General features: G+C 43.6%; 2 protein-coding genes across 8 annotated transcripts in view; one reads left to right on the top strand and one right to left on the bottom strand.

Moving 5' to 3' along the window:
• Positions 1-13242, bottom strand: part of ATP6V0A4 (ATPase H+ transporting V0 subunit a4) — a 72468-nt gene extending 59226 nt beyond the window's left edge. For 3 of the 5 annotated variants that reach the window (XM_082472929.1, XM_082472933.1, XM_082472928.1), the window contains exon 1: positions 1246-1323. The gene's annotated coding sequence lies outside the window, so the exon portion shown is untranslated. Of the gene's footprint in view, positions 1-1245; positions 1324-12617; positions 12702-13155 lie in introns of those variants that run through there. The other 2 variants (XM_082472926.1, XM_082472927.1) reach the window with 2 other exon arrangements.
• TMEM213 (transmembrane protein 213) lies at positions 13143-17738 on the top strand. 3 transcript variants are annotated; one of them, XM_082473151.1, is made up of 3 exons: positions 13143-13352; positions 16518-16586; positions 17461-17738. In XM_082473151.1, exons 1-3 carry the CDS (start codon positions 13208-13210, stop codon positions 17628-17630), a joined length of 384 nt encoding a protein of 127 aa, XP_082329277.1. In that variant the 5' UTR covers positions 13143-13207; the 3' UTR covers positions 17631-17738. The 3 variants fall into 3 exon arrangements, with proteins under 3 accessions (XP_082329277.1, XP_082329276.1, XP_082329278.1); XM_082473150.1 differs by having other exon boundaries at positions 13144-13352; positions 16515-16586; XM_082473152.1 differs by lacking the exon at positions 13143-13352 and adding an exon at positions 14349-14516.
• Positions 17739-26483: the final 8745 nt, after the last annotated feature.

Raw genomic sequence — 26483 nt, forward strand, 5'->3', positions numbered from 1 at the left:
AAAATATCAGGCTATTGAAAGGGAAAGAGGGACCAGGGCAGTAGCTGATGAGAAATAAAGCATCATGGGAGGTTTCATTTATTTTTTTAAGGGCAGAGACAGTTGACAATCCGAGAACTCTGTGAGCTCTAGTTGCACTCTAGAAAATAGCAGCTTCTACTTTTCCTCACCCACTAAGCACATTTGAGACAATCACCTTGAACCATGCAAGGATATCGCTTAAATTTCTCTGGAAGTTTCCTGATTGAGCTCAATATTTTATAGGCAACTTTTCATAGCACTGCTGACTCATGGGAAGTTGAAAGAGAAGGTGTTAGCAACCACAGCCCAGTTAGTCTAAAACCAAAGTAAACTTCCTGAATTCTCTAGCCATACTGTAAATCTCCACAGTGAAGGAAGGAGAGAAAGAGTGAGAGAAGAACCAAGCTCAGTTCCGGCCCTAAAAGGGTTTTGCAGTGACTGGTAGAAAAGAGACTGAGATTTACTCCAATCCACTCACTGGAGCGGAGGCCTGTGAGGCTAAAAGATTTACCAAAGCCACGTAGGACACTCGCATTTCTTTAGTTATTTGTGTCACTGACTTTTTTAAAAAATGCAAGTCATTCTCCTATTAATCATTAAATACTATATATTTTTAATATACTCTCAGAATCCCCAATAACACTTAAATTTGTCATTAGGTATTGAGAGAAACTACGTTCTTAGAGCAGAATCAATCCCCTATATTATCCAAATGAACATTGTTTTTGATACCGAGTGTTTAATACCACAGTCCCCATTCTCTAGACAAGTCTGGGGCACAGTGCCAGCTGCGGCCACTATACACTTGTCCCTGCAGGTTTCTGGCAAGACACTTTCGTGCCCTGAGAACTGTCTATAAAATGGCTCTTGAGGAGCTGAAGAGGGAAGCACTCGACTTACACCACTTCAAAGTGGACATTCCTTTCAACAAAGGGCCTCCTTTGTTCTCATAGCCCTGGACCCGGGATTAGGATGATACTGGGAACAACCACATGTTCAGCTGTACAAGATCAATTTACAGGAGATCGTCACATAATTTAAAAAATGAAAAGGGGTAAGTGGAAAGCAAGCCAAAATCCTTGCAAGAAATTTACGTCAGCAATTCCAAAAAAGGTAAGCTGCAACACTAACAACCTGATTTTTCTAAAACAGTTTCTAATTTTTCTAAACTGAATCCCAGCCAGATCACCTTCATTCAAAGAACTGATTTTCCCATCCACTTACCTAGCACTTGTCCACCACAGGCCAGGCACTGAGCTCACCATCCACGAGCCTTCACAACAGGCTCTAACAGAGAAAGTGCTGGAGACAGAAAGAGAATGATGTGAGGTTGCTCAAAAGACAGAGAATGACATTCAGCTTCACAAACACACACACACACACACACGATTAGGTGCAGTTTGTTGACAGCAACATTCATGAGTTCACGAGTCTATGCTGTCAGCACACTGAGGATGATATTATGTATGCTGGAGCCAGGACCGTCCCCTGCTGTGAGCGTCCCCACTCCCTCCTAGCCTCGGACCTTCTCCAGTGATGGGTCTCAGGGTGCGTTGGTGCCATCCAATGTCCATTTGGCCCTCACTGTTGTTCTACAGCTTTCCATCCTCTAGATCACGTCCGGAGAGAAAAAGCCCTCCCAGGGACAGCCACTTTCTCCTCCACCCTCCATCCCATCCCACCTCCCTGCCTCAGCACATGGCCACCTCGTTCCCGAGGAGAAGACCCTCCATCATGGCGCCCTCCAGCTCCCTTTTCTCCACCTCAACATGCCTTGGTCTTGTCTCTGTTTCCTTTCTCTCCAGAGCAGAACTACTTTACATCCCTTTCATTCCTGTCTTCACTTCAAGTCACAGGCTGACTGGGAGTGAGATTTAGGGAAATAAAATTTCATCATGAAGAGAACAGAACGCCTCTAAGTTTGTCACTGGCCAACTTTACCCATCACCTCTCCAAGTTTTTCACTGGGGAGCATTTCCCCAGTTATTCACATTTTCTGTAATAATATTTACTTTAAATTCTATTAGGGAGTTTCTTTTCAGCATGATTCTACCTCTACTTTCTTAAAAAAAAAAAAAAGACTTTACTAGCTCATTTCTCTTCTTTCTCCATTTAATACACAATACTGAGTACAGAGTCATAGAATCGTGCCACTGGAAGAAAACTTAGATGTCTAATCCAGTCCCTTTACTTCAGAGGTAAGGAAACAAGCCCAGGGAGGTGAAGGAATTTGCCTAAGGTCACACAGCTAATCAGTGACCAAGCTGGATGCAGAACCCAGGGCTCCGGACACAGGGTTTTCGCTTCAACCCTGTAGCTTCCCAGTTTGTTTCTCACGGGAGTTAACATCCCTTTGTGTAGGCACCATATGGAGCAAAACCCCTTCTGGGGATAATTTATCCCCTCTGGGGAGTCCAGAGGACCCCAGACAAAGGTCTTCCCACACAGGATTGAAGGCAGCATTCCCCTAGATTTTCCCCCCTGTATCCCCCTCCCAGAGAGACGCCCACCATCTTTCTCAGGTAACATCATCGGCAAGGTGATGTGACTCCCCCAGGGTCTCACGGGAAGTGACTACATGAAAACTGGAATCCAGGACTCCTGACTCAGGGTTGGTTTTGCTGATCCCAAGGGGCTCTGGGCAGCCTGGACAGGAGAGATGAGAAAATGAGAGAGAGAGTGAAGGAAAGTCATAGAAGAGACTGGAAGCCCAAGGAGGAGAGAAGTTAGATGTTGGGAAGAGAGGACCAACAATCTCTCACTTGGCTACCTGGTCCTTTTTAGTTTCATGTGGACAAAACTGGAGAAGAAAAATTGGCCGAGTGTTTACTGCAAACATGCAGCTTATTTCCCAAAAACCTTAGCTTAAAATTACTTTTTGGGAACACACGTCTCTGTTTATTAAACAAAAGATGAATCTGACCACAAACACTGTTGTACCAACAGAAACATTTTGCACAAATGGTCAGACTAGGAACTAAAGGGAGCCAGAAATTGCCAATCACAGAGGCCCGGAGCTGAACAGGATCTCCCCTCCATTGCTGATTAACTTCACCTTAAAATGCCCTTCCCTGCTTCATGCTAGTAACTCACTAACATTCCCACAGCTGGAGCTATCCCACAGTGGACATGGCTGCCTTAAAAGTTAGTAATAAACCTGTCACTTAAGGCATTTTAGCAAAGTCCAAGTAACAACCTTGAGAAGTCAAATGCAGCAATACCAAACTCTAACCTACTACGTTGTTTGTAGGAGAGAATTCTTACGGGTTAAGGATTGGGCCAGGCGGTCTCTAGGTGCCTTGTCAACATTGAGATTCCATGTTGTCGTTGTTGTTGTTTTTCCCGTGTCTTATTTCTAGTCTTCTTCTTGTCCTGACATTCTTGGGTTTGTCTGCACTTTCTGTTATACACCTTGGGCACCTCAAGAGCAGAGGCTGTCAATAAGCAGTTCTCTGTACCATATGCAACTTGAAACTTCATTAAGATTTTTTTTTCATGGAGAAGATTTCCTGACATTGAAATTTTCCCCAAGCAGTCAGACATTGTAAACTGTAGTCTATCTGCTCCACTGTGACTACATTGCTTTCCTGTGAACTACTCTTTTAAAAAATGTATTAACTTGATTTTATTTCCTGACTATAAGAGTAATACACATTCCTTGTAGAGGATTTGAAAGACATAAAAAAGTATAAAAAAGAAAATAAAAATCATCAAAGTGTAATTTTAGATATGACCACTGCTAACATCTTGGTAAGACGCTTTCCAAACTTTTTTCTTTATATATGTGTGTGCTTACAAAACTGCAGTGATACTGAATATACAGTTTTATATCCGCTTTTTCTGCTTTGTATTATATAGCAAGTGTTTTCCCAAATAATAAATGTTATTCCAAACATAATATTAATTTTAAACACTGTTTAACATTTTATTCCATTATAAGTTGCTTCTAAGCTTTTATTTTTACAAATATTGTAATGTTGAGATGGAGAACCTTGGATATACATTTTGTGCATGTGTGTGCTCATCTCTGACTATTTCCTTGGGGAAAAATATTCCAAAGAGGGCTTCCCTGGTGGCGCAGTGGTTGAGAATCTGCCTGCTAATGCAGGGGACACGGGTTCGAGCCCTGGTCTGGGAGGATCCCACATGCCGCGGAGCAGCTGGGCCCGTGAGCCACAACTGCTGAGCTTGCGCGTCTGGAGCCTGTGCTCTGCAACAAGAGAGACCGTGACAGTGAAAGGCCTGTGCACCACGATGAAGAGTGGCCCCCGCTCGCCACAACTAGAGAAAGCCCGCACACAGAAACGAAGCCCCAACACAGCCAAAAATAAATAAATAAATAAAAATAAAATTTATAAAAAAAAAAAAAAATATGCCAAAGAGCTGCTCTATAGAAGGAAAGGTCACCAAAATAAGCTGACCCTAACAAAGTCTACAACTTAGCTATAAATCATCTCAATTACTGAGCCTGGACTGACATGATGGCACATTGTTATTGCCTCAAGCACCTGATTAAAGCAACCAACAAAAAAAATCATGTCTCATCCTAGGTCATCCTAGGTCACAAGTTATTTCTACAAACAATTGTATGTAATTACAATTTTTTCACACAATAAAAAATAACCAGGCACACAGGGAAGCACAACAACATGAATGGAAACCAACAGAAATAATAGACAATAGAAACAGACCAATGGGGGTGGGCAAATATTGAAGTTGTCACACAAAGATTTTTTTTTAAATTATGTTCACTCTGTTCATGAAGATGAAAAACACGACTGAATAACAGAAAGCTATTTTTTAAAGTACAAAATGAAAATTTAAGAACTAAAACTAAAATAATTGAAATTAAGAACCCAATGGGTAGTTATAAAAGTGGATTAGACACAGATGACAAGAGATTTAATAAAAGATAGGGCAGAAGAAAATATCTAGAATAAAGCACATGAAAACAATAGGATGGAGAATAGAAAAGAGGGTAGAGAATTAGAAGATTCTATGGGAAAGCCTAACTTATGTGTAATTGGAGTCCTGGAAGGAGAGAAAAGAACGGGACAGAAGTAGTATTTGATGACTGAGAACTTTTCAAAACTGATGAAAGACATCAAACTCCATATTCAATTGCCTACAAACCTCAAGCAAGACAAATAAAAGGAAATCAATACCTGAGCGCATCAGAATAAAACTGCTGAAAACCAAAGACAGAGCAAAATGCCTAGAAACAATCAAAGAAAAAGGAGACAAATTACCTACAATGACGCACCAATTAGATGGACAGCTCTCAACAAAAACAATAAAAGTCAAAAGAAATAGAATGATATATTCAAAGCACTGAAAGAAAATATCTGTCAACCTAGAATTCTACACGCAATGAAAATATCTTTCAAGGATATCTTCAAGAATAAAAACATATCCAGATAAACAAACACTGAGAGCATTAACCACTACATTGAGGGAATACTAAAAGCTGTTCTTCAAGGAGAAGGCAAATGATCGCAGATAGAAGAACAGACACGCAGAAAGGAGTCAAGAGCAATAAACTGGCTAATATGGGGATAAATTTAATTTATTTTATAAAATAGTAGTAATGACTTAGAGTTAAAGTGTATGTATAGAGCTAAAAATACATGACCATAATGGTATAAAAATCAGGAGTTGATAAGTAAAGCTCCAAAGTCTTTGCATTATCTATGAAGAAGGTAAAAGTATCAATTAATAGTGACTCTGATAAGATCAGAATGCGTGCTGTAACCTCTAAAAAACTGAATAATAAAAAACTTAATCCAAACTTAGTAAGAAAAAGAAAAAAAGGAACATAAGAGATGGGAAAACTAGACAGCACTTGGTAAGATGGTAGATTAAAACCTAAACCAATCAGTAAATACAGTCCATGGGAATAGATCCAGTGGCCAAATTAAAGACAAAGATGGTTAGCAATGGTTTTTAAAAATCCTACACTATGTTTTTATAAGGTACATATCTAAAAACATAATAAAAATTTAGGAAAGTTGAAAGAAATGATGGAAAAAGATATAGCATGCAAAACTAAGAAAAGCGGAGGGTGGGATGAATTGGGAGACTGGGATTGACACTAATATGTATAAAACAGATAACTAATGAGAACCCGCTATATAGCCCAGGGAAGTCTACTTCACTTTGCTGTACAGTAGAAACTAACACAACATTGTAAAACAACTATATCCCAATTAAAAAAAAAAAACTAAGCAAAAGAAAAGTGGGATAGCTATAGCAATAGCAGACAAAGTAGACTTTATGGCAAAAAGCATTACTAGAGATGAAAAGGGATGTTACAAAATTATTTTTTAAAGGAGGTTCAATTCACTGGGAAGGTGTCATAATTCTGTGTTTGTATGAAGCCTAATTACAACCTCAAATATTTCATGCAAAAATAGACAAGACTACAAGGAAAAGACAGAAATCCACAATCATCTGTCTCAGTAGTCAATAGAATTAAACAAACAAACAAAAAAAAAAAACAGGAAAAATATAGAAGATATGAACCACACAATTAGTACTCTAATAGACCTACACAGAATACTGAACCCCAGAACTACGCGGTCTTTACAAGCACCATCAACCATTTATAAAATTTGACCATATGATGGTTCTTAAAGAATACACAAAATAAAAGTCATTCAAGTGGGGCTTCCCTGGTGGCGCAGTGGTTGAGAATCTGTCTACCAATGCAGGGGACACGGGTTCGAGCCCTGGTCCGGGAAGATCCCACATGCCGCGGAGCAACTAGGCCCGTGAGCCACAATTACTGAGCCTGCGCGTCTGGAGCCTGTGCTCCGCAACAAGAGAGGCCGCAATAGTGAGAGGCCCGCGCACCGCGATGAAGAGTGGCCCCCGCTTGCCACAACTAGAGAAAGCCCTCGCACAGAAACGAAGACCCAACACAGCCATAAATAAATAAATTTAAAAATAAAAGTCATTCAAGTGTGTTTGTAGATCACAATGCAATTAAGCTAGAAATCAATAACAAAAAGATAACTAGAAAACCTCCATATGTTTGAAAATTCAGAAATATACTCTGAGAAGATGTGAAATAATGAGATCCAGGGCGGAGGCGGAATACGGCCTTAGCCAAGCGGAAGTTCCATTCTTTTTTATTAAACCCACCTCTGTCCTGGTCACCATATCACTGCCCTCTAGTGCAACTGTGGATTCAGGGCAAGCTGAGTCACCCTGGAACCGCTCAGAAATGGTTCCAAATGGTGGGCTCCAGGTCTTGGTCACTTTGTTCCTTTTATCAGCTCTGTGGTATGATCTCAAATTGGACGCTACGTAGTTCTCCATTTTTCTTACAAGGGTACTCCTCATTCTCTCCAAATCCTACACCTATAACTGAGTGGCAGTGGGTGAGGTTAAGCTCCTCCACAAACTAACTGCTGCTCAGGGGAAGGTCTAGATGTTTCAGTCGCATGAGCAACTAGAGACTGACGTTATTTTGTGAAAACGTATCCTGAAAAAGTTGCACACAGGAAGAGCCGCAGACCCCATCTCTGCTCAGAAATTAGGGAATAGCAGGCACAGGCGTGGTCAGGGACATGATTCTCAGAGTGGATGAACCGGAAATGAAAGCCCCAAGTTCAAAGCCAGTGGTCTCTTCCCAGAGATGGAGAGGCGGTTAGAGGAGGCAATCAGAATCACAAGGGGGGTTAGGGAGGGATTGATTGGGAGTATGGGATTAGCAGATGCAAACTGTTATATACAGGATGGATAAACAAGGTCCTACGGTATAGCACAGGGAACTATATTCAATATCCTGTGATAAACCATAATGGAAAAGAATATGAAAAAGATTGCATATATATATATATATATATATATATATATATATATATATACATATGTATATATATATCTGAATCACTTTGCTGTACAACAGAAATTAATTATACTTTAATAAAATAAATATAAAAAAATAAATAAAAAGAATCACAGAGGAAGTTCCCTCAACATAAAATATCCTTCCGGAAGGCAAAGGCCATTCCAGGCCACAGAATGCTGGTTTTCAATCATTTAGCACAGGAAACCCTCTGCCCCCCTCCTTCTCTTTTTCACATGAAATTATATCAGGGAAAACAGATAAAATTGGAGGCAGTGAGGGCCCTGGAACCCCATGCTCTAGGCCACCCCAACCTCAACATGGAGCCTGGTCACAGACATTTTAACTTGGACTTTAAAGTACGTGTAACCAAACACCTGTCTCAACCATTAAAAAAAAAAAAAAAAAAAAATCTTGAGAAAGTTCCTGCAGAATGTCTAGCTTTGAGCAATGCAACTTCCTGGTATACTTTCCAAAGGAAACCTGATGTAAAATGAAAGACTTACCAGGTGAGGTAACCACCTGCATGGAGTTACTAGTTATAGACATGTTAAAATGAAAGACAGCTAATAATGGTGACACCTGTAAAACAGTTGCCACGCGGCCCTTCCTTTGGGAATTAACAAGTGATCAGAGACCAGTCAAGTCTATCCTATTTTAGAATAATAAAATCCTTTCATCTGTCAATAAGAGAATATTTGTCTTTTAAACTGACTTGCAAACACCTAATCTATAGCAGCCCCCAATCAACTAACAATGTGTTTAAAAAAAAAAAAAGAGAGAGAGAGAGGATAGATCATTGCCCGTCCCCTTTACATCCACTGTTTCCCAGAATTACTTTCCATTGTATGACTTGATAGGATGCTGTCAGTTTAGACAGGTGCATGTTCTTTAAACCCCCATCACAACAATCCCACACAGGGCTGTTTCAAATCTATGTCCCAGGCCCTCACAATTTTGGAGGGACATGCTCTGCTCACATCAAACATATTAAAATACACCCAACATCCTACATTAAATCGTTTCTGTTTAAATGTTTGAAATGAATTGTATAACTTTGCTTTTGAAATAAATTTTTTTCCTTTTTTTTTTCTTTTTTTTTGGCTATGCCACAGCTTATGTTATCTTAGCTCCTGACCAGGGATCGAACCCATGCCCCCTGCAGTGGAAGCGTCGAGTCCTAACCACTGGACAGCCAGGGAAGTCCCAAAATAAATTTTTTGGATTGCACAGGTTTTGTTGCTGTTGTTGTTCATATTTTGGACCTGAGAACATTTTTCAGGTCTCAAACATTTTGGGGGCCCTTGAAAATCCCGTGGACCACACACACTGCTGTTATCTCCACTGCCCTTTGGATAAATCAGCCCTAATCTGTGAAGCTCACTGAGGGGTGTACTGTGAGGAGAATGTCGAAAACAGAGATCAAAAGATAGGAGAGGGACTTCCCTGGTGGTGCAGTGGTTAAGAATCCGCCTGCCAATGCAGGGGACACGGGTTCAATCCCTGGTCTGGGAAGATCCCACATGCCACGGAGCAACTAAACCCGTGCACCACAACTACTGAGCTGGTGCTCTAGAGCCCATGAGCCACAACTACTGAGCCCGCATGCCACAACTACTGAAGCCCGCGTGCCTAGAGCCCATGCTCCACAACAAGACATAGCAATGACAAGCCCGCACACTGCAACAAAGAGTAGCCCCTGCTCGCCACAATTAGAGAAAGCCCGTGCCCAGCAACAAAGACCCAATGCAGCCAAAAATGAATAAATTAATTAATTTTTTAAAAAAAGATAGGAGAAAAAATCGAAAAAAGTGTTCATCCTATTAAGTAATGTCATCTCTGTGGGCACCCAAGGGGAAATGGTATCAAGAATATTTCTCTGGTTTTGGTATTAAGAGCAGTTGTGCTTTTAACAGATACACACTACTGTATATAAAATAGATAAACAACAAGGACCTACTATATCACAAGGAACTATATTCAATATCTTGTAATAACCTGTAATGGAAAAGAATCTGAAAAAGTATATATATATATATATATATATATATATATATATATATATATATATATATATATATATATATATGTATATATGTGTGTAACTGAATCACTTTGCTGTACATATATATATGCGTGTAACTGAATCACTTTGCTGTATACCTGAAACACTGAAAATCAACTATACTTCAATAATGAATTAATGAATAGCAGTTGTACTTCCCCTCTTGTTTTCATCTTGTGAGCTCATGAATCATGTATGTGATCATGTGACCCTCTTCGCACTGGCTACCAGAAAGCTTAGAAAACATGCGTGCCATTTTTGTGCTCTAACCTCACTCATGGATCCATCTTATATTTCCTATCCTAACTTTCTCTTTGCCTCATTTCTTCTTGTTTATTTTATTTTACCTAGCTTAATTAATGTATGTAAGCTTCCTTAAACCCTTTTGGACCAAAGCAGGATATAAATAAATGAATGCATAAATAGCATTATTTTTCCTTAAAAGTGCCTTTCTCCCATACTTTCTACTTACAATGACCCTTCTATTATAATGATGTTTACCACTGGCTGAGTACTTACCATCAGCCGGCACTGGGCAATGCAATTCACATAGATTACTTCATTAAGTCATCACAACAACTCCTGAGATAGGAGCGCCTCCTATTATTCTTCAGATGAGGAACCTGAGGCTTGGATGTATAAAGTAACCCGCCCAGGGCCCCTCAGCCAATAAAACGCAAGGCTGTGATTCTCGCCCAGACTGGCCTCATGGCCACCCACTCACCCCAGCTGGAAACCTTGCCTCCATCCTGGATGCTTTTTTCCTGGATTCCTTTCTGTTGATTCGGCCTGCTAAATACCTCTTGATTCTGTCCCCCCCTCCTCTATCCTCAGTCCAGCTGCTTATTTCAGGGCTCTTTTGATGTCTGTCTGGGATTTCTGCAACAGCTTCTTCGATAATCTCTCTGAATACAGACCTGCCCTCTCTCCTCCATTTTTCTGAAATACAAAGGTGGCCACAGCTACAATTTCCTTATAGCGTGCCCCAATCATAAGATGAGAGTCCAGTTTCCTTAGTCTGGCATGCAGGTCCATTTACAATCTGTTCTTAGTCTAACCAGACACACCATGACCCAGCCCATGCCCCGAGGACAGTAATTCCTCCCCAGGCAAGGGGCACACGGTCATGCCTCAGAGACCAGGCACGCACTGGTCCCTTCTCCCGTACCTGGCGAACTACACATCTCTCAAGTTTCAGGTCGAGATGCCACTTCCACTGTGAAATGTTCTCAGGACCCGCTAGTCCCCACCCCTCCTCACCACACTTATTTCACTGTGTTGTCATTACTTATTTGTCCATCTTCCTCACTGGACCCTGAGCTCCTTGAGGACAGGGGCTTTGCGGCCTTACCCATGTCAAACCCCCTCCCCCATACCAAGGGCCTGGATACACCAGCTATTTGGTAATCGTTGAATATTCAACCAAGTGGTAGGCCTAAACTGGACCTTTGTACACTGCCTGAAGATCAGCCTTCTTAAAGCTCTTCTGCCCCCGATCCCCAAATCCAAGAGTATAGGGTCACCATTAATTAGTACGTTTGGGCGGATTAGAAAAAAGTGCCCCCTCCAGGCTGATGTATAACAATGAGACATCCTTATTCTGGGCTTACACATGGCTTATACGTCCTTCTGTTAGGGAACCGAGGACCGAAACCATCCCTGAAACTAACCAAGAAGAATTCAGGAGGGGCCAAAAGGAGGAGGGAGGAGAAAATATGTCCTGCCACCCTCCCAGAAGCCCTCACGCTGGAATCCGTCTTGGCTGAGAGACGCACGCCACCAGGAAGGACCCTGAGTCAGACCAACTACGGGCAAAGCAAGATGATTGGCCAGAAACAACCCGGAAACTAACCCCCTTACTATCAAAGCTGAGACTGTGAGTCACGTGGCAGAGCAGTTCTCCTGGGTTCCCTTACCCTCCTGCTTTCCCCCCAGGCGCCCCTTCCCAATAAACTCTCTTGCTTTGTCAACACGTGTGTCTCCTCGGACAATTCATTTCTGAGTGTTAGACAAGAGCCCACTCTCGGGCCCTGGAAGGGGTCCCCCTTCCTGCAACACTTCCACTGAGCTTTGAATGAGCTATACTTCATCCCTCACTCTCTTAGCCAGACCCAAGCTTATTTAGGAACATAATATACGTATCCACACGTGGTAGCCGGCCAGCATGCACACATGCTGCTATTCTCCTGCTATTCCTTGTACCAGAAGGCCCATCACCTCCCACCTGCATATGCAAACTTCAATACCCAGCCCAAAGGTCACCTCCTCTCTGAATCTCTCCTCCACTGCTCTCGGGCAGACTTCCCCCTCCCTCTTTTATATCCCCATCACCGGGGAAGATACCAGTACTGAGTCCTACCATATTGCCTCCCAGTTCTTTCTTCACTGCCTGGTCTCACTGCTGTACTGAGTAGGAATCAAGAGGAGGGGTCACATCTTAATCATCTTTGAGTCTCGAATGCCTGGGATGGTGCCTTTCGAATACGTGGTTGGCATTCAACAAATGTCTTAGACTGAAGGCAGAGCTTCAATCAAGTTACTACTCAATTCAAAATCTTCACAAAGCCTCCCTTTGGCCTCCTGTTTCAAACCCTCCACCCCCAGCCTGGCACATCGGATGCTCAGCTTCCTGGTCACAGTGGATTTCTGAGCACCTCTTACCTCCGGGCCTTTGCTCACCTGTCCCTTCTTCATACGATGCCCTTTTCTCCTCTTTGCCTGTCAAAACCCTATCCGTCCTTCAAGGCCCAACCCAAATGCCATCTTCCTCATGAAGCAGCCATCAGGAGGTGAGGGCTCTTACTGCTGAGAAGCAAAGTGCTTTGTCCTTCACTCCTGAAACACTGCTCTGTGCTTTAATGATGTGTGTTGGTAATAAAGCACTTGGAGAGCAGGTATTTCCAGACTTGAGCGGAGGGTGGTGCACACAGTAGGTGCTCGGTAAATACTGGGCAGGACGACTAGGGAATCCAGCACTATGCCTGAAGGTGGAAGGGGCAGTAAACTCATCTTCAAGGAACCAGCACGACACAGATCTCCTCCCCTGTCCCCTTTTTTCTCAGCAGGGACAAAATGTGAGCTAAGGAAGAACCAAATAAGTCACCGTCCATTCCTCCCCCGGCTTCCCTCCTGGAGAGGTGAGAGCCAGGTGTGTGACAGCCCAGGTTCCCTTTGCTCCACCCCCTCTCTTTCCCCCAAACACAGAACAGAAATTCACCTCTGCCAGCGTTGTTTGCAAGTTCCTGCCAGACGGGCCACACACAGGGCGCATGGCAGGCGGCCCTCAGCTCACCTCTGCGGGGACCGTGACCACAGAAGCCTCTCTCCTCAGCATGAAGCACCTCAGCTCTGCGCCCTGGGCCGCCCTGGTCCTCAGCCTGGCCTTTGCCTCTTTCCACCTGGCTTGCTTGGCAGGTAGAACTGTGAGCTTTATTCTCGCCACGCTGGGAAGAGGAAGGGAGGGGAGGGGGGAAAGGAGGAGGTCGGAGAAGGATTCCTTGGCTAGGGTTGGTCCCGCACAGAGGAAAGAGGAAACAGTCCTTTCTCATCTGAAGGATTAGGCAAGAGAGGGCAGGGTGGGATGGGAGTTGAGACCAGCGTCAGCCAGGATGCGAGCAGCCACCTCTGCTGGCCTTTGCCACAGAGAGGCTCTCCCATCAGGGGACCAAACTGGCCTAAAATGACATCTTTGGTGTGCTGTTTCTCAACGGCTCCTTGACAGCATAATTGTGTTGCAATCCCATATTTTGCGGTTGTCATCCTGCTTTTGCATGCCCTCCTCTCACCTAAGGACCTCTGTCCCTCCCTTGACCCTGTGCGCCCTTTGCAACTTTCACAAAACCTCAACACACAAAGCTGCCGTACGCTGTTTAACCTTCTCCCACCTTGCCCGGCTCAGGAGATGTGGGGTTGCGTCCCGATTTTCTTGTGGAGGCTGAAGGGGGATGTTAGGTGGCCTCCCCTGTCTTGCTCTCCCAGGCTGGGCTCTGCACATCAGGGACCTCGGACACATTCTCATGCTCCTGGTTTCTGCCTCTGGCTTTGATCTGGCTCCTCAGAACAGTCTGCCCTCCTCTCTGACAGACAGATTCTCCCCCTCCTGAAACCAATCCTCGCCATCCCCCCTCCAGCCTGTATCTATCTCTCCCATCCTCACGGTCTCTCCTGTGGAGGTTCAGAGCATGGGCTCTCAAGCCACTGAACCTCAACTCAACTCTGGCTTCCACAACTTACTAGCTGTGTGACCTTGAGCAAATTACTTACCTTCTCTGTGCTCCAGTTTCCTCATTTCGAACATGGAGATAATCATAGTGCTGAAATAGGTTACTGAATGTAAACAACTTTTAATAAAATAGCACATGGTAAACCCTCAACGAATGTTAACACATTCCTTTTATTTTCCAAATCACCCCTCCCCAGATAAAAGAGTGTTTTCTGTTTACCTGGCCATGCTTAAGAGAGGGCCTCAAACACTTGACAAATTTAACTGCACTGAAGGGTTGGGTCTTGCCAGCAGCCTTTACTTTGGAAGTGACTCCAAGTGGGACCAGTCCCTGGCTGGCTTTGCTTATGAGGGAGGTGGGTGATGTTTAAATTCCTAAGAATTTGTAACAGGGTATTTAGTTCGAACCATATAAAATTTCTGATACTGAATAATTTTTGACCTACAGAAATGGCAATTTCATATGGTTGAACACAATATTAGTATTCCATTAACTAGGTTTTTTTCCATTCACTAGCTCTAGACCGGGACCACTTCCATTCTAGGGTAGAGGGGAGATGAAAGTCAGGGTCAAGGAAGCTATTTGGGTAACAAGGGAAATTAAAACATTGAGGAATCAATTTTTCCAAAGCAAATAAAGACCAAGCTCTAAGGCATTTAGCTGTAAATAATTTACAGTAACAATCAGATTGCATCAAGGTAATTACTATACTTAAGCAGGACACTGGAGTGGCTGGGGGTGTGTGGCATAAAATTAGTCTGAGCAGCAATTTCATGGCTTTGGTTAAGCCAGAAGTTTCCTCCTGACTCGTCCTGCTCTGTGACAACAAGCAATTTTGAAGGACATGTTAACCTAGAGTCAGTGGGGCCTGAAGAGTTTCCAAACTTTTTTTTTTCATTCCCAAAGAAGCAGATTGAACAACAACATAATTTCCAGAAAGATTCTTTTAAATGGTCTCTTGGTTTTGCTCTACCTAGATCAGCACTGTCTAACAGAACTTTTCTGATGATGGAAATGTTCCATATCTATGCTGTGCTTCCAATATGGTAGCCACTAGTCACATGTGGTGATTGAGCACTTGGCATGTGGCTGATATGACCAAGTAGCTGAATTTTTCATTTAATTTTAAGAAACTTAAACAGCCACAATGGTTAGTGGTCACCGTGTTGAACAGAGTAGACCGAGACTAGCTACCTTCTGTTTTTTACTTTTGTTTTTAATTTTTGGCCACACCCTATGGCATGTGGGATCTTAGTTCCCTGACCAGGGATCAAACCCGCACCTCCTGCATTGGAAGGCGGAGTCTTAACCACTGGACCACCAGGGAAGTCCAATCATCTACCTTCTTATTCTCAGTGATGAGAGGGAACATGGGCCATGGTTTTTCTCCCTTGGGGATCCTTATGTTCATCTCCATAACCCCTCCCCACCCCCCAAACTCTGATATTTCTGCTAAAGTGCTTTTTATCATTGTGCTCCTTGCTTATTAATCAAGGGACAATTCTAAGGGCTGCATATTCTAGAAACCTCTCAACTTGCTTGTAGGGTGCTTAATTTTTTTTTTAAGCCTCTGTCTGAGTAATAACATCATACTCATCATAAATAAGGAATCAAGGTCAGACTTCAATGTTTATTAGTTCAAGTTTTTGAAGGAAATTGAAGCTAGTTACGAAAAGACATTCCAGATTTTTAAGTGATTGTGTTAATATATACTAGAAAAAAAGCTTATAGATGTACCTATCTGCATGGAAAGCAGCTAAAAGAGAGTGTTTAGAGGCCCTTGGTGACAGAGGGGACATGAGATATGAAGATAAAGCGTCTCTGAATGGGACTAGGGAGTGATAGGAAAAGGGGAGTGTGTGAGTTTGCTACCCAACAAAATACCACAGCGTGGGTGGCTGAAACAACAGAAGCTTCTTTTCTCACAGTTCTGGAGGCTCCAGGTATCACCAGGTTTGTTTTCTCCTGAGGCCCCTCTCCTTGGCTTCTAGATGGTCCCCTCTGCCCTGGGTCCTCATGTGGTCTTTGCTCTATGAGTTCACATCCCTGGTGTCTCTTCCTCTTCTTACAAGGACACCGGTCATATTGGATTAATTTAACCATTTAACCTCAATTGCCTTTTTAAAGCCCTATTTCCAAAAAATGGGTTAGGACTCCAACCTACGAATCTGGGGGACATAGTGCAGGCTATAACAGAGGGTTAGCTTTGTTGCATGAAATGTCAATGTACCTCTACTGGAACTTCTATAACACTTTCATAATACTCACTACTGATTCAAAAAAAGATTGCAAAGTCTATGCCTGAGAATGGCTTCTCCTAGTGCCTGAGACTATCGTCTGTCTTTTCTTCCAGAAGCAAGCAGCAGCAGCAACTCAACCTTGACTGTCCACCATCCAGGCCTTGAGACCCTGGAGCAGTGCCCCAGTAAGCTTCTCCTGGCAACCTCCCTAACCCCAGGGCTCACCCTGGAGCGGGCAGGGACACTTAAGCCTCCTTGCTTTCCGCTCATTGGCATCGGGCGGCTGAGCGCCTTGCTGGCCCTCCTGTGCACCGGTGTGGTTTGCTCACAGCCCCAGAACTGTCTGCAGAGCACGTCTAAAAAGCTCTCTTGGGCTTGGTCCCCATCTAAGCTCACACTCTTCGGTGCAGGTGGCTTTAATGGCCCCTCCCCGGGACAGCAGTCAAAAACCCCCCAACTTCAAATGCTTATAGAAATTTGGAAGTGGAAAGACCCTAGACATCAGCCAGTCCGACTTATGCCCAGTGCAGGCGCTTCATTCTGGTACCCTTTGCATACTTGTGTTCATCCTCTACTTGAAGACTTCCAGCGGCAAGGAGCCTACTGCTTCATAAAGCGACCACTGCTATGCGTGTCTAATTAATAGAAAGTTTGTCTTATTCATAGTTTGGCTCCTTGATTCCGCCTTCATCGAATGACCAAATGTGTTTACTTCTGGGCACTTACAAAGGAGGGTAATAGGCAATAACATGTAGAGGTTATGAACATGACTTCGGACTCCTGCAGGCTTGGGTTTGAATTCTAGTTCTGCCATCTCGTGACCTTGCGCAGGTGACAGCCTCAGTTTCTTCATGTCAAACAGCGGGAATAACTGTGCCTAGCACTCTGTGAGGAATAAATAAGGTAATGTGCGTAGAGCACTTAGCCTAGTACATGGCGTGCTTTAGTAAATGGTGGCTTTTCTATTATTACTGGTCCCAATGTTATGCATATTAGAGAAGAGCTCGGGGGAGGGGAGGTTGGAGTGATGCTGTCATTCTTGCTCTCTCTTCCCACCAGATGTCGACTTCTGCCCACAGGCAGCCCGGTGTTGCCACACCGGAGTGGATGAATACGGCTGGATTGCGGCTGCCGTTGGATGGAGTCTCTTGTTTCTCACCCTCATCCTGCTCTGTGTGGACAAACTGATGAAACTAACTCCAGATGAGCCCAAGGACTTGCAAGCATGAGACTTAGAATCTTTGTCCCAAGAATGTCAATCACCACCAAGTTGTAGGTAATAGCAGGCAGGGATAGTGCTAATGTGATTTCCATTACTTTAAAGTCTTTTAATCCTTTTATGTTTGTTTTTGCTTTTGTTTTTGTTTTTCTTTTGGCCGTGCCATGCGGCTTGTGGGATCTTAGTTCCCCAACGAGGGATCAAACCCGGGCCCTCGGCAGTGAAATTCGGAGTCCTAACCACTGGACTTCCAAGGAATTCCCAAAGTCTTTTCACCCTTAAGCTTCAGTTAATTTTAAAAGAGAAAGAAGAAGGAAATGGGGATCCAAGGAAGACAAGACCAGTGCTGCTGCCGTCACACCTAATTTCAAAAAGCACTTGGGCCCTTTATAATCTGATAGCTCCCTGATCATCTCCTTTCTCAAGATGGCCCCCATGGGAATTGCTTGTAGTTTGACCATCGCCTTCTTCTGGCTTCCAAGGGTGTGGTACACAAGAAACATAAGCTTCAGTCTTTCAGTCAACACATTCGAAACAAAACTCAGAACCTTCTCACCAAAAACAAGGCGTTGTCCTTTGTCCCTTACTTCAGTCAAGGGCGTCACTGTCATTTCAAAATGTGAACTTCACCTTGGACACCCCCAGCTTCCTCATCCCCATGTCCGATGCTTCTCCAGCTCTTGTTCTTTCTCTGATGCATCTCCCATGGCTGTCCTACCCATCCTCCCTGCCGGCACCCTAGTTCTGGCCTTCACTACACCGTCCAACCATCATGTCAGGAATATTTCATTTCATTCTCACTGCCTTCAGGATCTGCATCCCCAGCTTGTCACTCCCCTCATCCCAATGTCTTCCACTTCTCTGCTGTCATTCCCTCTTCTAGGGTGGCTACTTCCACCTCCACCTCCAGAATGAAGGCCATTCCTCCAAGTCCAGCTCTAATGCTTGCTCTGCCTGCAGCCTTCTCTGCTCGTCTTTGGGAGACCAGAAGCTGGTGGTCTTAGGGCATTTCTGTGCTGCCCTGAGCACAGCCATTGTGAATGGGCCTCTTCACGCTCTGGGGCATAATGTTTTCCAGTGAACGGATGAATAAGCCAATGAATAAGTTCTTGCCCTAGATGAATTTATGATCATCGCTCTGCATTCAGAACCACTGTTCTATAGGTGGTTGACACAACTGACCTAAGGAGGAACTACTTGGTTCCTGCTCGCTCAGGGAATCCCTCAGGACCAGGGTGTCCCCATGACTGTGCACTCTTCCAGTGGGAGTCGGGAGGAAAGGAGGGTGGGTTCATGAGAAGGAAGAAAGGACACTGACTCTTTCTTTATGAAAACATGTCTGCCCTTTGAGAGCGAATATGTGTTTCGAATGGATAAACTCTAAATAATCATAATACAGAAAAAAAAAAAGAAAAGTCAGAGGCCTCTGAAATAGGAAGAAACATTTTCTAGAGGTGGCAAATGACCCAAAGCCGACCGACTGCTCTTTCAGAAAGTCTGAATAAATTTCCCTGACAATGGGAACTAAAGGATTGCCTGGCACATTGTGCTATCTTCTGAAGAGCCAGATGGTTTCAGAATCTCAGTTGTTTAATCAGTGAAACGGGATGGATTTATTGTTCCTAAGGGTTAATCATGTGGACACAAGTGTCTACGTGTCATGTGGACACGAGCGATGTCACGGACGTACACGTGGATGTGTGTTCCACTTTTTTTTAGAAATTGAAGGAAAGAGTTTCCACAATACATGAATGGTTTAATTCCTTCGAGATGAAAAGATTCAGTGTGGAGCTCACTTGGATTTAATATCTGCGAACATTTTTGAAATAAATCAGTGTGCAATAGTGATAAGAGCACGGGCTCACAAAAGAAAAGAAAAAAAAAAGAAGGGAAATTAAGATTTATTTCTAACGAATGTGAATAGAATTGACTCATGTTGCCTTGCTGAGCTTCAATTTTCTAAGTGGAAAATGTAAGAACTGGACCGAATACATGGTTGCACTAGGTTCCAAAAGCTCAGGGAGCTATTCAAGGTGCTGCATGAAAGTGGGTGGGCGTGAGGCCCTTCCTTGCAACTAGAGCAGCAGGGCTCTAATCTCTTTTACACGTTTGTGGACCTCCGTGGCAAGATTGCATTTGCTGCCTTAAAGAACGGGCAGTCAGAGCACCAGTTGGCGCCTGGGACAACGTGTAGATTCTTTGACTACACTGAAATGAATTGTGTGTAGTTGCTACCACTGTCACAATAAAATTTAGGCATTTTGTGAACTGCTTTTCTTTCACAATAGGAAGGATAGATCAAATCCAAACAACCACTTTTTTCTTTGAGACTGGAAAGAAAGATGGTTATATAATTTGATGGTTATGCTACCCAGATGCTGTCTCTTGGATCCACCCTCAACATGGAATCTCTTTATTCTAGCAAAGCAAAGATTTGTCAGTAAATTTAAAAGGAAAACCTGAGGGGGAAAACTGAGGATTAACATCTATCTAAAAGCTTCCTGGGATAAGGCAGCAGGACCTGCCTAACAGTAGATGTACTTTTCATTTAAAAACTTTGCTCTCAGTAACCAATGCTGTCCTTAGCACCATTACAGACTGTGTGACACAGGGCACATCCAGTTTGGGGCATTTCTAAATATCTCAAAATGCCCTACACAGAAATAGAATATTTAAACATTAAGGTGTGACACAATTATCTGGCTTTTAAAATCATCATCTTTAAATCTATTCGTTTTTAGATGCATGACACCCAAGGACAAATAAAGCAAATATATAATTTTCTTTTATGTATAGAAACGTTATGCCATGCGAGATTAATTAAAAACAAGTCTTAGGGTAACTGGGGCCTCTTTTCCACAAAAATATATGTAGGCATATTTTTAAACTTAGAGAAAGAACAATCTAGAAATTTTTTTGCTGAAGAACATTTCTTTCTGTTGGAGCCCCGGCTGCTGTTCTGAAGTCACACATACATCCAGTGACATTCCATGGGTCTTCATCAGTGTGTGGTAGGAGCGCCTTGCAGACCACCTCTACCCGGCGTCTACAACCAGCCTTACCTGGCTCAGCCCATCCTCCACACTTCCTTCCAGAGTGATCTTTCTAATCCATAAATAAGGGATCGAGTCACTCTCCCCTGCCTAAAATCCTCCAGTGACTCCTCACATCCGACAGAGGAAACTCCATACTCTTACCTGACCCATAAGACCCTCTCTAGCTTTACCTGTTCTATATTCTTCACACACACCCAGTTCTGAGTTATTTCAGCTCTCTCACTATCCTCTAAACCTTCGTTCTTGCTGTTCACACAGCCTGGAACATACACTTACCAAGAGGCAGATTTGCCATGAACCAAGAGAAGCTAAAATTTCTGGTCCCCTTTCTTGCATGCCCTCCACCCCAAGGTCCTCTACCTAATTTTGTATTCCGAATTTTGTATGTTTTTGTTTTTTTTTAAAGCGGGAACTCTAATTGCATACGTTTTAGGTCGTAAAACTGGACCTGCCCTTGCTCTTCCCTCCCCTCTCCCTCTCCTGATTGGATTCATTTGGTTTACTGGGATTGGTCCTCCAAGTCAAGTTATCCCTCCTCCCTGGATGGACACACACACACACACACACACGTGCAAGCATGCATGCATGCACACCCTACCTCAATGGCCTGTGCTCACCTCCAGGGCAGCACTGTGAAAAAGACTCTCTCCTTAAGGGAGTGGAGAAAAAAGAAACCCTCCTACACTGTTGGTGGGAATGTAAATTGGTACAGCCACTATGGAGAACAGTATGGAGGTTCCTTAAAAAACTAAAAATAGAGCTGCCATATGATCCTGCAATCCCACTCCTGGGCATATATCTGCAGAAAACCATACTGTGAAAAGATACTTGCACCCCAATGTTCACAGCACCACTATTTACAATAGCCAAGACATGGATTCAACCTAAATGTCCATCAACAGATGACTGGATAAAGAAGATGTGGTACATATATACAATGGAATACTACTCAGCCATAAAAAAGAATGAAATAATGCCACTGCCGCAACATAGATGGACCTAGAGATTATCATACTAAGTGAAGTAAGTCAGACAGAGAAAGACAAATATCATATAATATTGCTTATATGTGGTATCTAAAAAATAATACAGATGAACTTATTTACAAAACAGAAACAGACTCACATAGAAAACAAACTTATGATTACCAAAGGGGGAAGGGGGAGGAGGGATAAATTAGGAGTTTGGGATGAACAGATACACACTACTATATATAAAATAGATAAACAACAAGGACCTACTGTATAGCACAGGGAACTATATTCAGTATCTTATAAGAGCATATAATGGAAAAGAATTTTTAAAAAGAATATATATATATATATCAGAATCACTTTGCTGTACGTCTTTAACACAATATTGTAAATCAACTACACTTCAATTTTTAAAAAAAAACACACAAAGACTCTCTCCTTGACCAAACTCCTTTGTGCCTTCTTGTCAACTAGACCTCAACCTAGCCTATAAAACCCACCAACTCTCAACACAAATGATTTTGTCCCCCCACATTACAGGCTTGAACAAACACTAACATATTTTCTAACAGCTCAAGGCTGCATCCCTAGGATGACCCTAGCCTCTCTTTTCTCAAGGCTGCCAAAAGAATTTGCTGTTTGTTCTAACCGATGCCTGACAATAGGCCCCTGAGCATATTTTCTTAGAACATTTACTAAAAAGGGTTTAGTTGTGAGTCCTTCCACTGTCCCTTCGAGATATCTCTCTCTCCATCTATCTACCTATCCATCCATCCATCCATATCTCCTACAACTCAGGACCTGAAACCTGTTCCTTTAAAATTTATTCATCAAGAATAAATAGGATCAAGAAGGATAGGCCCTCTGTCCCCCGGTCTCTGTGGGAGGACAGAATCCTAGCTTCATTGTCTGCCAGGTAGCAAGCAGAGCTGGCCTGATCAGCATTTACACTGACCAACTCTGTAATTTCTCAATTCCCTGACTCTCCTGAGCCCCACTCACCTCTCCCTTCTCCCTCGTCCTCCCTGTAAAATGCCCAGCCACCTCTGTACAGTTGAGTTCAGTTCATAGTGGACTCTCTTCTCTATGGCAATAGTTATAGTTCTAATTCAGATCTGTCCTCACCACCTTAGTGTCCAGCTTTGTTTATCTTTGACAACTGAGCACTTTGGACTATAGTATCTACATGCTTGCCTTTCCCACTGGTCTCTCTGAAGGCAGAGACTGTGTCTTTCACCTCTGATTCCTTCCGCCTAACCAGTGTGCAGCAAAAACTCAATAAACATCTGATGAGTTAGTGAATCAGAGGAGACCCACGAATGTGGCCTGTGCAAACAACCACAGTGAAGCAGGAGAGCTGTGAAGACAAAGAAAGAGGTTCTTGGGAAAACTTGAGGTTTCAAGGTTGGGAAACATTTAAATTATTGTTTTCATAAGTTCATAAGTATACATAATTAAGTCACTTGTGGAAACAAGTATCTGGCAGACCTCCCCAGGAAGTTGATTCCATGATGAGACTAAATATACAAATGGACAAGGGCCAGACCATATATAAAAATAGAACTTTAACCCAGAGTCTGCAGCAACCAGTCGAGGAAGCCAATCCACTACCTTCAGCAACTAGTCCAGGAAGTCAAACAACCTCCATAGCAATCGGTCCAGACAGCCAGGATTTGGTTAATAATGGACAGCTTCAGACAGTTTAATTAATCAGTTCTTGCCCCAACTTCCAACTTGGGACCAACCACAGAAAGCCAAATAAGTACCCCTGACCAATCACACAGGATGCCCTGCTCCTACTTAGCCCATCTACAGCCATCCCCTGCCAACAGCCTCTGATGGGGCACACCTGAAGACCTGAAGTCTTCCCCCTTTCACCATCAAGCTCTCCCACCCCACTGCCTGCCTTCGAGTCTCTGCCAAATGTATATGATGGTGGCCGACTCCCCGAATAAATAGCGTTTGCTTGTTCTCAGTTGGGTGGTCTTTGTTTATTTCCACAGTGACTATTTGTTGAACTCTTTGTTGAAACATTTGTCCTGTTCTTTGTACCCTTCAGGAGATCTTTTTACCTCGGAGATTCCTGTTACCAGGTCAAAATGAGGGAAGCTATCAAGAGGGAGTGTTAGGCTGAATTGCGTGACCCCCAAAATTCATATGTTGGAATTCTAACCCCCGGTACCTCGGAATGTGACCTTATTTGGAAATAGGGTCATTGCAATTATAATTAATTAAGATGAGGTTACCCTGGAACAGACCTCTATTGGGCCTTTAATCTGATCTGTCCTTATATAAAAAAGATTTTTTGACACAGACACACACACACACACACACACACACACACACACACAGGGAGGACAACGTGTGATGAAGGCAGAGATCAGGATGATGCATCCACAAGCCAAGGAATCCCAAAGGTCGTCAGCAACCGCCAGAAGTTGGGGGGATGGGGATAGGCCTGGAACAGATGCTCCCCACGGCCCTCAGAGGGAACCAACCCTGCCGACACCTTGATCTCGGGCTTCCAGCCTCCAGAACAGTGAGACAGTACATTTCTAATGGTCTTAGTCACCCAGTTTGTGGTATTTTATCAGAGCAACCATAGCAAACTAATACAAGAAGTATGGTTTTTTTTTAAAAGCACAGTTTCAACTTGAAACCAAGGGGAGTCTTGTGCCCAGGGTTTGCAATGCCTGGACCACAGACATGAAGTGACTGAACGTGAACAGATAGGCAGGATGGTTTCCCATGGAGCTTCAAGCTGTGGTCATGTGGAGCGAGTGAGTCACACTTGGGGATCAGAGACCCAGGCTGTCTTCCTGCACCTCCCCATGGCCCAGGACGGGTCTCCTCTCCCACACCACACACTACCTGTTCAAGAACAGGTCAGGAGGGTGGAGATGCTGCCTTGGAAGACGGGACGACTAGAGGTGGCAGATGCCAGCCCCAGGGTCACACACACCCTGTGCACAGCACAGAAGCACCATTCCATCCAGACTTACCTGCGTGAGGGCTGGGAGTGGCCAGGGGTGGAGAATGCAGGACTTGAGGGCTCTCATGTAAGTCCTGGGGTAGCAGGTAGCCCCCTTCTAGAAAACCCTATAATAAACCCACACTACACCCATGGCTGTGCACACTGTCGCCTTGTTCTGGCCACACCTGGGGCCCCTGAGCTCGCTTCCCTCACCAGCCCACTCCCTACTTACTGCCTGACACTGCCACGCTTCGTCTCCTCCTGCCCCACTGCCCCCGTCTGACTCTGAATGGTCCTGGGCAGAGGAACACGGAGTGTTTGAGAAGCCAACACAGGGCGCCTCGGGAGCACATGAGTGGGAGAGCGAGTATGGGGCCGAGGCTGCTGCCAGCTGGGATCTGGAAAGCTCTTCTAGAGCAGCTCCGGTTGTTCATATGCACTTACTCAGGTTTCCTTGAGGAATGGGCACCTTTTAAAAGTTGCATAGATGTAGCCTAAGGGCTGCGAAAACCTAAGAAAAAAGAAATGACACGTAAGATGTAACACTTGGCTTCAATTACAGGTTTGTCTGGTACAAAACACACTTGCTATATAGCATATTTGTAAATGCATTGTTTAAACTGTACTGAAATGGGAATTCCCTGGCAGTCTACTGGTTAGGACTCCGCACTTCCACTGCAGGGGGCATGGGTTCAATCCCTGGTGGGGGAATTAAGATCCCACATGCCGCATGCCGCGGCCAAAAACAACAGCAACAACAAAAACAAAAACAAACTACTGAAAAGAAAAGGCTAAAGTTAAAAAAAAAAACTTGATTACAAACAATACTCCATAAAGGCCAGACTGATAAAGTGCCATTGATAAAAAAGGCCACAGCACAGATGCGACACTGTCCAGTAGACTACAAACGTGCAGTTATGCAATTTCCACGGGCAAAGAAGCCATTCCTATTCCCCACTAAAGCAGCCAGGCCCACAAATGCAATTATCATGTTTCTTCTGTGACATGTTCATTTCTAACAAGAAGGAATAAGAGGGCTTCCCTGGTGGCGCAGTGGTTAAGAATCCGCCTGCCAATGCAGGGGACATGGGTTCGAGCCCTGGTCTGGGAAGATCCCACATGCTGCGGAGCAACTAAGCCCGTGCGCCACAACTACTGAGCCTGCGCGTCTGCAGCCTGTGCTTCGCAACGGGAGAGGCCGCAACAGTGAGAGGCCTGCGCACCGCGATGAAGAGTGGCCCCCGCTCGCCGCAACTGGAGAAAGCCCTCGCACAGAAACGAAGACCCAACACAGCCAAAAATAAATAAATAAATAAATTTAAAAAAGAAGGAATAAGAGCTAAACTGGTTCTATAAAGGTAAGCAACTATTTCTCTGTTTTCACTGGCTGAGCAAGTAGCTTATTTCTCAAATTTTGTATTGTTATAAGCAGTATATGAAATACAGAGAAAAATTATACTTTGAAGATGCTGAGATCAAATATTCTTTTTAAAAACTGAATGATAAGTTACCAAGCCATGCAAAGACATAGAGGAACCTTAAATGTACATTACCAAGTGAAGGAATACAATCTGAAATAGCTACTTATTAAATGATTCCAGCTATATGACATTCTGGAAAAGGCAAAACTATGGAGACAGTAAAAAAGATCAGTGATTGGGGGTGGGAAGGGGTGAATAGGCTGGCTGGTCACAGAGGATTTTTAGGGCAGTAAAACTATTCTGTATGATGCAATAATGTAGGATACATTTCATTACACATTTGTCCAAAACCATAGAATGTACGCCAAGAGTGAACACTTATGTAAACCATGGACTTCGGGTAATAATGATGTGTCAGTGTCGGTTCATCAATCGTAA

This window comes from Balaenoptera physalus (assembly GCF_965194825.1).
Source record: "Balaenoptera physalus genome assembly, chromosome: 8".
Taxonomy (NCBI): domain Eukaryota; kingdom Metazoa; phylum Chordata; class Mammalia; order Artiodactyla; family Balaenopteridae; genus Balaenoptera; species Balaenoptera physalus.